Genomic DNA, 12,635 nt, shown 5'->3' on the forward strand with positions numbered 1-12,635 from the left:
CCGAAGCTAAATATATATCGAAAAATGATACTATTTTAATTATCGAAAAATGCTTTAACCGAGTGAGTTTCTTTAAACTTTTATTACATAAGTTAACAGTGGCATCCAACACTATATTTGATGTATTTTTGTGACGTCATATATTTTTCTTAGGCACATGACGGGTGTATTCTAACACGGTAAATAATCTATAAAAATCGCATCGGCACAAGTGAATAATGACATTAAATCAAAAATATTTTTATGAAAAATCCTTCGATAAGTAATGTATTTTGCAGTTCTTGCTGGGGGTTCATATAAATATTTCGTTTATTTGAAATATTGTCAAAACATTTCGCACCGCCATCGAAATTAGGCACATTTTTACCTTTTAGGCTCGATTTACACAAAATTGGGTCAATCGGTAGGTTTCCCCCAGCAAGATTCACAGTGGTACTTATTTTCTCTCCCGATTTCACATAAAATATACTAAAATTGTTTTTATCTTTCACTTGTGCCAAGCCGTTTTTTATATGCACATACATATCCCCATTCATTAGATTACACGTAGCAGGGGAAGTCTCAAAACCATTAGTTTATGAATAGTTATTTACCTATTACGAAGCTTTAAAACTGTTGATTTTTTTATACTCCATATCGGTGATATTGAATTTAGTATCACTAGTATTTACAACAATGAATAGCACTGAACGATCGAAAGGAATGCAGATCGTGACGTCAAAGTTAACTATGACGTCATATCTTATCAAGTACAGGGTTAACATACCCGCGTAAACAATGAACTAAGGAAAAAGGTCGTCCTAGACAATGAACTCTTCGTTCAGAAAAATTTATATATCCAATGAATTTTGTGCCCCTAAATAAACCTCATTCATTACTAATCATAGCTCTTTGTAATTCAAGCACATGATGCTAGCAAATTAATGTTCGTCATTAACTAATTAGCATATTTATGTAAGCTTTTTATCAATTTTTTTTTATAAAAAGATAGTTAGGATCGACTTGATAAAACAATAAATGATTTTTTTAATTGATTGTCATTTTACCATTTTTTTGTCTTAACGCCCATTCCTTGATTTACTATGTAAAGTAATTTTTTTCGATTTTTTATTCCAGATCATTAGTAATATCTCTCCACAGCATGGCTATAGTTTCCAAGATACCAGGCAGGACAGGAAACTCTGGTACAAAGGACTTTGTTGAGTTCATTTGCAAAGCGGTGGCAATAGGGTCTGTAAGTCTCGTTTGGTTTCACTTTCGCTTTACCACTTCCGGGTACCTCTACTCGGTAAACAAATAGAGAAATAATATGGTATATTGTTTACTTTTGCCATCTGTTGCACACACAAGACCGGTAAAAAGTTGCAGTGCAATTTATACCGATTTCCGACCGACGTCAGGGAAAGGAAACGATGGGTTGAACGATGTAGGTAAGTAATCATAACAAAATATATATCTGAAAAGTCAAAGAGAGTTGCAGACGTCAACAGGTCAAAACTACCGAACAAAAAAACCCTATTAAATTGATTAAAAGGTTTAAATAAATGATTGATTAAAGATTTCATTTGAGTTTAATGCACAATTAAGAATACTTGAGCCTAAACATTTTACTTATCGTTAAAACACGTAATTTTAGGAGAGCAGACAGAGATTATAATCCAAATGACAGGATTTGCAGCTGCCATTTTCTCGATGGCAAGAAAGAGAATGGACCAACTATATTCAGTTATAGTAAAAACTTTGGATGTTTTCCAGATGTAGCCATACCAAAAAGGTATCAGAAAATCCGCAGTTCCACAAAATACAAATATTTCATTACCAGTTATACTACATACATGTATGATTACATTTAGGAGACAGATTGTGTTATCATATATTATATGTATTTATAAAACATGTTTACATGTAAACTGTAATGCAAAAGATAAATGTGAAGATATAATGTCAGATTTAAGTACATTCAGGTTATCCATGTACAATGAATATGCACATGAATATTGTATGTTTATAATGGTCTGATTGAACATTCATTTTACATACTGGTGCGTGCATTAAAAAAATATTTTACTGAAAATTCACAAGAAGAAAATGCAATACTATAGCAGCATCAAGTGAAAAGGCAGATCATGTAATATGCTAGTCTCTTATTTCTTCATAGACGCAAAATTATGAAACCTGCTGTAGAGGAAATATCTGCTTCAAACATAGATGTGGGAGCTGAGGCTGAAGTTGAGGCCAATTCCAATATTACTGTACCAGACAGCATAACTGTACTTCATGATCACGAGTATGCAACTTCAAGTCCTCAACATAATAAAGGTACCGACATGGTGTAAAATGTGTTATCACAACCAGATACAAATGCATGTACAATGTATATATACGTCAAGTACTTTTACATTAAACAGAAAATGTGATACTCCTTTATCGGTGTTTTTATGCTTCCAAGCAAAGTGTTTCTATGTGTTTGTATATTTATAAACATGTATACTAGGGACTTTATATATTGTAAACAGTTGTTATTCTTCCAGCATCCCTTAAACATATGGAAGAGGAATTAGTAAAGTTGCAGCAAGAAATTAACATGCTGAAGCTTAAAAAACCGTCCATGACAATTGGGAACATAATTAATGACCCTGAAAAGGTATGTTACAATGAAAACTATAGATTTTTGCAGTACATGTATAAAGATTTCCTTATTGGCTTGCATATTTGAAAACTTTATTCAACAGTATTTTAATAACATAAATGTGATTGTTGTTGTTGGTTTCTTTTTGTACAGATGCTGCTGTATACATCATTTTCTGCAGATACCTTTTACATTTTGGAGAACCTCGTGGAGAGAATGGGCCCGTTCAATTATTATGGTGGTTGGACTGTGGTGAACTTTAGTGTCAGCGATCAGTTGTTGATGACATTAATGAAGTTACGACTTAACTGCAGGGACCTTGATTTAGCAGAGAGGTTCAACACTAGTCGTGCTACTGTGTCCAATATTATCAACACATTTGTGCATGCCCTGCATGAAATTTTGTTTGAAGGGGTCATGAAAGCTGTCGGAATACCAAGTCAACTGAAATGCCAAGGATCCATGCCAAAGTCATTTGAAGAATTTTCATCGGCTAGAATTGCAATGGACGCCACAGAAGTGACACAAGACATCCCAACAGATATGAATAGCCAGTCACTGGCATACAGTAACTACAAGAGTCGCCACACAGTAAAGGCTTTAACTTGTGTTGCACCTAATGCTGCTCTTGTGTTCTGTTCCGATCTTTATCCTGGATCAACCTCAGACTCCGCAATAGTGGACCATTGTGGCATATTAGAGAAGCTGCAAGCTGGTGATATGATCCTGGCTGACAAAGGATTCAACATTTTTGACAAACTTCCAAATGGTGTCACCCTAAATATCCCGCCTTTCCTCACTAGCAAATCACATTTCACTAAGGAAGAAGCTCAACTGTGCTATAAAATAGGCAGAAGCAGAATCCATGTGGAGCGGGCAAATGAAAGAATAAAGAACTTTGAAATTCTGAGCCATATTCCGTCACAGTATAGACACCTATCCACTAAAATATTTCAACTTTGTGTGGCCCTTGTTAATTTACAGGCTCCCCTTTTGAAAGAGATTGCAGAAAAGTATGACATTGAAGAACCTATTCAGTAGGTCAATGCTTATGTTAATAAATGCATATCTAGAATTTGCAACCCTCTAGTTAACACAGTGTACTATATTTTCTATGCATATGTACATGTGAGATAATAAAGTTAAGATTCTTTGTTTAATTAATTCTATTGGTATAGCATCGTCGCAAACAAAAGCCAATATGTACATCATGTCATAAGAAAAAAACTATGCAAACTCTGTATCGTGGCTTGTGGTTTGATTAACAAAAGTTACTGAACCATTTTCTCATTTATTTTATTTATTTATTATACCACAGACATGCAGACAAAGAATAACAGACAAAATGAATCATAAACTTGGCAGAAACACTTTATAATAAAACTCGATCATGTTCAAGATGTTTGATGACCATGATGCATCTTTCTCGATACGAACAACTTGAATGTCTGCCTGAGTCCACACTACTAAGTCACAGCACTGTGTTCCTGTCAGGTACAACTGTCCTTGGATCTGGTGCCAATAATCATGTTGTGTTCTGAGGTGAAGTGAATTATCACTTGGATTACAATCTAGAAATGGGAAGTGTCATTTCATATATTGGTTACATGTAGAATAGCAGTGACAGCATGTAAATAAGAGGTTTAGTCATAAAAGTACTTCAATATTCAGAATGAAGTGCAAGTTATTGAAATGTTACCATGAACATTTTTGATAATATTTCATCAATGAATCTTCAATAAAGCTCAAATAGGACACATACATGTATATTTTCATATAAGTACATTTGTATTACAATATATTTATTAATAAATGTGCACAATTCAAGATTAAATCCCCATACAATATAAATTTATAGGTTTTTTAGCTAGCTTACCAAGAAAGAAATCCTTCACATTTGAACAAGCTTCTTTGATTGTCATTGATCTGGCGGAAAATGGACATTTCACCTCAACAATGTCAGGTGACAGCAATGTTGAGTTCTTTTCTTGTTGATAGACTCGTTCAGTGATGTTCTTTGGATTTCCTTGAACAAAGCCATCTGGAGAGGCTCCAAGTAGCCCAGACTCATGAAGCCAAATTCCTACAACAATATTTAATAATGGTTATTCAAATTATTAAAGGAATTGTGTGTGTTTAGGAACAATGCATGCAGTGCTGTATTTAGTTTTTAGTACTTTCAGATGATGTGTCTTAAACATATAAAGGCGGGGATTGTTGTCAATAATTAGGTTATCTAGAATTAATGGTAAATAATGTTTTAACATATTTTTTAACAATTTATAATTGCACAAATATAATGACAATTTCAAACAAACTCAATAAACTATTAAATCCTTAAAAAAAACTTACCTGTCTCTAAAACATTCACTTCAAAGACCTTGCAGTATTCTTGTATTGCAGTCTTCTCATGGGCAAGTCCCCATTGGATTGGTGCTCTTTTTTCCAAGTTGTATGCACTCAGTAGTCTTTTTTTCAAGGACATGTTTAACCTAAAATATTTTGAAAGGATTTTGAAATGATCTAAATCTTGTTATTTTAAAAAACATACTCTAAAATAAAATAAAGCTACCGTAGTTTTATCATTTATTGAATAGCACAATATTGTGTCAATTTTATTTTTATTTTTTTCAAGTAGATCATTAAAATGAAGAAATCATCGAAGTAAGATATATGGCTTTTTCAAATATGTTCAGGGCTACTGTTGAAGAATTTACATCATATTCTCAATAGTGTGTGATTTTAAAAATTCAGAAAAACTGATATCTTTAAACTAAGTATCTTTAAATATTTAATAATGCATCTTTACTAATGAGGTTTTTTGAAAATCATACCTGTTTTTTCGAACAGCTGTAACAATTTGTCCAAAATTGGATGCTGTGAAACGCAGCTTGCGAACTTTGGCCCACAAGGTATTTTCCCTCTGCCCTATTGTGGTCCATGCAGTCTGGATAATTTGCTCTGGGGACATTGAAAGCTTCTCCCTATAATCATGGTTTTTAATTAGATAGTGATTCTGTTAGAAGATATATTTAAGGGGAAAAGCTGATATATGTATCATGGGCTTGATTAGAATATTATTGATACAGTGCAATATAAAAGTGCTGTCAAAATATTAGGTTTAAACATGCCTTAAAAAGGATTCCTTGCATTCAGCATCCAAGAAATCTTTACTTTGAAATAGTTCTTGTATCAAGACAACAGGACTATCTTCAGTTGTGGGTTCTTTTGACAGAATCCAGTGCATTGCTGTACAAATAAATCAAATCAGAAATATTTTGGTCTGAAATAAAATTCACAAAGTGCATGTTTCTGCTTGGCATTAACTTATGAGAATATTGTTAAATAAGAACCTTCGGTTTTTGTTCGTTGACATTTGACATTACAAATATTGAAATTAAATATACTGCAAGCATTTGTGTCAATACAAATATGCTTGTCTGATTCATTTTTAGTAAATTGTTATAACAGCCATGGCTTAATACAACCAAAAAATAACACTAATATCAAAGTACATTTAATATCAAAATTCCAGATACACAAAAAAGTATCTTATAATGATAAATCTGAAAAAAAAAAGTCAACACCCCCCCCCCCCAACAAATCAAGTTTAAAAAAAAAAGACAATGAATACATCCAACGTGAGAACATATTAAAAGGGAAGAAATTGAACATGAACTGGGAGAACCTGTAAATCTGCCTAATTGGCTAAGTTGATTATAAAAATATAATCGGTCTTCATCCGTCACCACACGTTTTAAGGCTCTATAAGTGTGTGTGTGATATTAGATATATAAATATCCACAATTTTTACTTAAATCAAGTATTTTTTGTTGAAACATTGCTTTGAAAATAAAAAAAAACTACATGTACCTGTATCCTGGTTGTTTTGGTGGAAATAATTCCTCCATGGTTGTTGTCACCTTTGGCTGTGCTGACTTTGGATGTTTTAACCAACTGCATTTTATGTCGGTTTTGCTTGCCTTCTTATATCTGCAATTTATAAAGAATTATGTTAAAAAATATTTGATGGAAAAACAACTGAATATACAGCAATTATGAGAAATGCATGTTGCATTTTATAATGATATCTGAAGAATTTTCACTCATTATTTACTAACTTGAGTTGACATCTAATACACATCAAAAGTGAACAGATTGTCCAATGATTTTCAAACATTAACCACATTTTACAATAATATATTGATATACCAGAACACTTGCCCATAAAGGAGAGTTGCTGCCACATGATGACACTTATACCTCCCCATAGGACACTCGCATGATGATGACTCCACCACACCGTTATCTTCAGATTCAAGGAATATCTATTGCAATGCATTATAACATTAAAAAGAGATACAATACATGTACATGTACCTACACTTGTCATCAGACGAAAAATTTAATCTTTCTCAATCTGTTGTAATTCATACACACAATCTAATCATACACGTGTGCTACAATAGAATTATCCAATAATCAGATATATAGGTATGTCTGTGCTTGCTTGCAGATTTGTTTATGCATTTACGATAACGTTAGAAAAATGGTTTGTTTTGTTTTCAAGTATGATTACATCATTTAAGGAGCAATCTTTCGAAATGTTAATGATCTTTTTTATCAAAAGAGTAAAAGATATGTTAAAGCCTATACTAATTCTCTTTTAAGATGTAGGCTATGCCTGTCCACTTCTCAAAAGAGAATAAGCCTATACGTGAGTAACAAATCAACAACGCACCTGAACTTTGTATGATGTGTCCCTCATTGATGCTTGAACATTGGCAGTAATGACACGCAACTCGTCACGCGAAACGGAGAACCCTCTGAGACTCAACTGCAGCTTCACTTTTCCTTTTAATCTTTGTTAAACCCTCAACATAGTTTGCCCAATACAATATCGATAACGCCATATCGCTCGAGGTACCCGGAAGTTAATAATCTCGTCAAATCTCGTTGGTCAGCTGACGAGACTTACAGACCCTGTTGTTCTCAAAAAGATTGTACACTAGAGCCGAGCTCGTTGCAAAGCAACGAGTACATGTAGGTCTTCCATCGCGACTTCGTGTCGCGAAAGGATTGTCCATCAGTCTGATTAAAAGGATGCAAGACTTTTCGTGACCCGGACCTTTCGTGACTTGGTTCACAAGACGTTTCGTGACCCAGACCTTTCGGGTGTGGATCTTTCGTGACCTACATTACGACGTTTAGGGACTTGATAAATATTTCTTTATTAAACCGTTGGGAAATACAAAACCTCGTTATCTTTTTATTATCATAACTCATATATAAAAAAAAAAACATCGAAGAAACACAAAACCAAAACCATTATGCAATTGTGACAAAAAAAAATTCACGTAACGTTATTCCGTGAATAAAAGCAGTTAAAAACAACTAACTACAAAGAGGATATATATGATTAATATAATAATTAAATATAAACACGAAGAAATAAGGTAGATTTGTAAACATATTAATTTATTTCCTATATAGAACAGTAATATAATTACGTATACACAATCAAAGGTACTGTACTTAAGCATGTGTTATCTTTTAATTGCTAAAACAACAAGATGACAGCGGGGTATTCCTAGTATACATGGAAGGGGCTACTAGGTGCTATTAGACGGTGTATTACCCGTACACATAGAAGGGGTGAGGTACTAATTATGAGGAGGTTAATGAAGAGACCTTGTTAACACATGGGCTTCCCAATGTCACTTTTTCTTGCGACTTCAAGAAGACAACAGCGAAGACAACATGAATGGTAAGTAAAATATATTTTTTACATTATAAACACATATATTTAAAATAACAAAATTGTTATGTAACTGTTATTTGTTCATGCGCATGTGATTGATTTTGATGTGCATAATGTTTTGATGTGTAATGCTGATTTTGATTATGCATTATGTTTTGATATGTAGTGCTTATAGCTGTTTGTAGATGCAGTACTAGTATTGTTATTTCACAGATTTAATTACCTCTAAATAATGTCATGTCTTACTGTTTCTATGCCTGTTATAGCTTTATTAAATATTAAATGAGTACAACTTATCATTGAATATGTTTCCTTCATAATGTTAAATAATGATCTAGAAGGGGGGGGGGTCGGGGGGGTCCCGACCCCCCCAGGAAAATGAAAATTTATTAAATTTACATAGTAAAATTATCGCGAAAATATGCCTCGGACCCCCCCTGGCAAACACAATTATCCTTCGGACCCCCCCCCCCCCCCCCTGGAAAAATTTTCTGGGTCCGCGCATGGCCAAGTCAATGATAAAGAAGGTAGGATGCCTGTCACAGTGGGTTTTTTAGTACATTGTACTATACTGACTTCGATCTGACTTCGATGAGAAGAAGAAATATATAAATTATTGTCAAAAAAGACACCCAAGCAACAAGATACTATTTATATATAAGATATGATCCTAAATGCATAATATGTCCACCCAGCCTTAAAACATAAAACATGGGTTTATATGATTAACAATGACAATGAAGACAACTTCCTAATAAATATGATAAGGGTACAAGTCTTGAAATGTTAGAATTATACACACTAGGTACAATGGTATCCATTATATAACGTTAATGAAAAGACACCGGAATACCATATTATCATCGACATGATAGAACTAATTTCATATTATGTCATAATTTAATTCTGGTTGTAACGCGGCATTTGATTGGATAGAAAAATTAAGTTAAATTTGTATAACCTGGTTTGCACGTCACAAGACACGTCACAATGCACTAACGTCAAAAACGTACTAATCCGCTTGACGTAACGTTTGAATTTTGAACAGATTAATATCATTTTTAAAAGTAAACGGACTCAATTTGTACAGCAAATTACAGAAAATTAAATTATAAGGAATGAACTCAATATCTACCCAAGTTATACGAGTATAACCTGGGTTGGAGCAATTTACGCTTTTTTTATAATCCGCTTCGCGGATTATAAAGCGTAAATTGCCCCAACCCAGGTTATACTCGTATAACTTGGGTAGACATTGAGTTCATTTCTTAAATAACTACAATGCTACAGTTTATTTAGATTTATTAATCAAATAATTTAACATCATATAAAAATGACGAATTAAACTTACTTTTTATCATCCATGAAAAAGTTTTACTTACTCACGATATCACGTACGATCAATCCGCATTTCCTCTGATTTATTAGGAATTGATTAACTGTATTACATTATTAATTACGCAAAAAATAATCTTGGTCACGAAAAATCTTATAAGGTCTCGGAACGTCCGGGTCACGAACCGTCTTGGTCACGAAACGTCTAGAATTCGATTAAAACACCTCCTTCTCCTCACACTTGTCAGAGCCTGACATACCCTGTATTGATAAAAGGTCATCTTTACACGACCATTTCTTCTTACCAATAGAGCTTTAGAGAATTGATTGTAACTCTTCAAATGGAGACAAACAAATTAATTCATGCCTGTTTTCTATGTAACCTCTAGACAGAGTATTGAAAATATGCACCACTTATTAAACAGATATTTTAGGCATATCTCTGGTTGGTTTGGGGGTCAAGTGGAGATGATCGGTTATTGATACAGGTCTATCAGACCCCGACAAGTGTACGAAGAAGGTGAATGGTTTAAATGAGACTGAATTATCAATATGTTAATAGTAAGTTCAAAAAATAGAAAACGAGACTCAATTTCAAAGTATTATTTTCATACCAGGGAAGTTCTTCGTTTAAATTACTTTATTTTTTAGGATAACTTTAAAAAGCACATTATATATGTACATGTATATTATACAATTATTTAATGCTTGGGCAGTCAATAGACCAGAATATTTTTCCCGAGGTGCAGGGAACAGGTCAGTATGATCTATTGCACGAGGCCAACGGCCGAAGGCAATAGATCATACTGAGCTGTTCCCTGCACCAAGGGAAAAAATTCTGGTCTATTGACTGTTCAAGCATTAAATGGTTGTTTTATTACCTAATTCCTTTTTTAGCTTTCGGGGCTTACAATTTGCATATTGCAGATGGTTTTCGTGCCAATATGCTATATTCTCAGATGTTTTTTTTCATTTTTTCATCTTTTACACGCACAAAACCTGTTGCATGCATTACAACATCCCTATTCAATATTAGTTTACACAAAAAAGGGGGAGTCTCCAACCCATTAGATTTTAAATAGTATTTTACCTTATATAAAGCTTTAGATTATATGATACTCCATTTTTGATAACAGTGAATTTAGTTTCACTAAGTATTAAAAACAGCGTCTATGTAAAGGAATATACATTCCCTGAGAACTATCGAAAGGATGTAACATTACCATACCCGCGTTCTGAAATACGTTGCCGGTCCAATAGATCGCAGTCTATTGACCGGCTGTCTAATAGATCGCAGTCTATTGACCGGCAGTTCAAAATAGACGCAAATATTTAATTTGTAATAAAACAACAAAATCCCTTTGATTAGGTAATAAAATTAATTAATTATAATAAATGTTTTGCGATGGAGGGAATGTCCCAAAAATCAAACTTCTAAACGTTAACTGAAGGGAAATTTTGGTTGCAAGAAAGGGGGGGGGGCAGTGCTCCCACTGGACCTTCTAAAAGGTACTGTTAGCAAGCTCGCAAATGATATCCTCACTAAGAAAAAAATCAGAACTCACGTATAGAGAATAATGGATGCTTCTTTTTCTTCAAGTGAGTCAGACAAGGCATGGTATATTTACAGGTCACAAGCAATCTTTTTGTCAAATTTTAGCTTTTACTCATTTCCATTAACACAAGATATGACACAGACAGGAATTAAGCATTTTTGATATGCCTTTCATTGCACAACTGACCCTGGGTCAGTTTCATGACACATTATCGGTCATAAGGAATCTATATATGAAATAGAAATTCCCAATGTTTCTCCTTAAATGACTTAGGGACAAATCATTAGACACTTTCAGGTCATAAGCAATCTTTGTGTGAAGTAAGAAATTCCAAAGTGGACCGGAAACAAATATTGCACTTTCCCTGCCAGTGACCTTTGCTTTGTCAAAATGACTTTGGCTTAAGGTCTTGACACTTCGTCAGGTAATAAGTAATATCTGTTTTAAGTAAGAACTTCCAATGTTTCTCCATCAGAAAGATATAGACCGGACACGGATTTAGCACACAGACGGACGGACGGACAAGGTGATTTTTACTTACCCCCCCCCCCCAATTTATTTTCGTGGGGTATAAAAATCCCTTTCGCCTGTTTTGTGCGGCACAAAAAACGGCCTATATTTTTCAGTTATTTCTATCATATCACATATAAATATACCTGTAAATGTATGATTTGTATTCACATTTGAGTTCTTCTCTACATCGTCGGAAAGGATAGGAAACCCTTGGGTTCCAATGATGTCTTTTCATTGGCATTTGTCAATTTGCATCACTAAATGATTTCCAAGTCTTCAAGTGGTATGATATCAAAGCTTTTGAGAATACAGATACTGAATTTGTATAGATATAAATTTTAGGTTTTAGAAAAACAACACTTTTTTTATAGTAAAACAAAACCAAATAGCTTTATGTACTCGTACACATAAGTAAGGAGATGTAGCGAAAGCCATAAAGACTTTATTTATTTCTTCTGTTCCAGACTTTTTCAGAGTTAACAAGCTACAATCTCCCATTTTGACAAGCCAGATTTAAAAAAAAAATATTCACCATATATATTATATAAACTTCATACTACACAATATCAATGATTTTTTTAAGTGCATATGAAAATAAGTAAAATCCCTAAGAACACATATCTATCGTAATTAAGTGCATACATTTTTCGGAGGAAAAAAGTCGATATATTATAGTTTGCAAGTCATTTGAACTATGGTCTTTCAAAGAAATAAGAAACTGTCGACACTTGCAGTACTCTGGTGATTTCTATGAAGACCGATTTCATTGCATAATGTAGTCGTATATCATTACTTCTAATCCTGAGAACAAATTTTATTTAATCTTCGACTTAAAACTTTT

General features: G+C 33.5%; 3 protein-coding genes across 6 annotated transcripts in view; 1 reads left to right on the forward strand and 2 right to left on the reverse strand.

The window, feature by feature from the left end:
* LOC117688770 (15-hydroxyprostaglandin dehydrogenase [NAD(+)]-like) overlaps positions 1 to 12,635 on the reverse strand; it is a 58,090-nt gene that overhangs the window by 15,238 nt on the left and 30,217 nt on the right. The window lies entirely within an intron of this gene.
* LOC136269654 (uncharacterized) lies at positions 1,301 to 3,901 on the forward strand. The gene is made up of 5 exons (XM_066088552.1): positions 1,301 to 1,430; positions 1,637 to 1,774; positions 2,159 to 2,319; positions 2,532 to 2,644; positions 2,783 to 3,901. The coding sequence occupies exons 3-5, from the start codon at positions 2,169 to 2,171 to the stop codon at positions 3,668 to 3,670; spliced, it is 1,152 nt and encodes a 383-aa protein (XP_065944624.1). The 5' UTR covers positions 1,301 to 1,430; positions 1,637 to 1,774; positions 2,159 to 2,168; the 3' UTR covers positions 3,671 to 3,901.
* Positions 3,910 to 7,616, reverse strand: LOC117682494 (uncharacterized). Of its 3 annotated transcripts, none has more exons than XM_066088549.1 (9): positions 7,371 to 7,616; positions 6,854 to 6,957; positions 6,503 to 6,622; positions 6,318 to 6,394; positions 5,761 to 5,878; positions 5,464 to 5,613; positions 4,982 to 5,121; positions 4,506 to 4,712; positions 3,910 to 4,200 (listed from the first exon to the last, which is right to left on the reverse strand). In XM_066088549.1, the coding sequence occupies exons 1-9, from the start codon at positions 7,395 to 7,397 to the stop codon at positions 3,980 to 3,982; spliced, it is 1,164 nt and encodes a 387-aa protein (XP_065944621.1). In that variant the 5' UTR covers positions 7,398 to 7,616; the 3' UTR covers positions 3,910 to 3,979. The 3 variants fall into 3 exon arrangements, with proteins under 3 accessions (XP_065944621.1, XP_065944622.1, XP_065944623.1); XM_066088550.1 differs by having other exon boundaries at positions 5,464 to 5,609; positions 5,757 to 5,878; XM_066088551.1 differs by lacking the exon at positions 7,371 to 7,616 and having other exon boundaries at positions 6,842 to 6,957.

This window comes from Magallana gigas, chromosome 6 (genome assembly GCF_963853765.1).
Source record: "Magallana gigas chromosome 6, xbMagGiga1.1, whole genome shotgun sequence".
NCBI classification, from domain to species: domain Eukaryota; kingdom Metazoa; phylum Mollusca; class Bivalvia; order Ostreida; family Ostreidae; genus Magallana; species Magallana gigas.

What these genes read in the sequence shown, in the direction of transcription:
- LOC136269654 (XM_066088552.1), top strand. Translation starts at nt 2,169, where the DNA reads ATGAAACCTGCTGTAGAGGAAATATCTGCTTCAAACATAGATGTGGGA. An exon ending in AAGTCCTCAACATAATAAAG is followed by an intron (nt 2,320 to 2,531) that starts GTACCGACATGG and finishes TTATTCTTCCAG; the next exon opens with CATCCCTTAAACATATGGAA. An exon ending in TAATTAATGACCCTGAAAAG is followed by an intron (nt 2,645 to 2,782) that starts GTATGTTACAAT and finishes CTTTTTGTACAG; the next exon opens with ATGCTGCTGTATACATCATT.
- LOC117682494 (XM_066088549.1), bottom strand. Translation starts at nt 7,397, where the DNA reads ATGAGGGACACATCATACAAAGTTCAG. An exon ending in CCAAAACAACCAGGATACAG is followed by an intron (nt 6,395 to 6,502) that starts GTACATGTAGTT and finishes ACACACTTATAG; the next exon opens with AGCCTTAAAACGTGTGGTGA. An exon ending in AGTGAATGTTTTAGAGACAG is followed by an intron (nt 4,713 to 4,981) that starts GTAAGTTTTTTT and finishes ATATTGTTGTAG; the next exon opens with GAATTTGGCTTCATGAGTCT.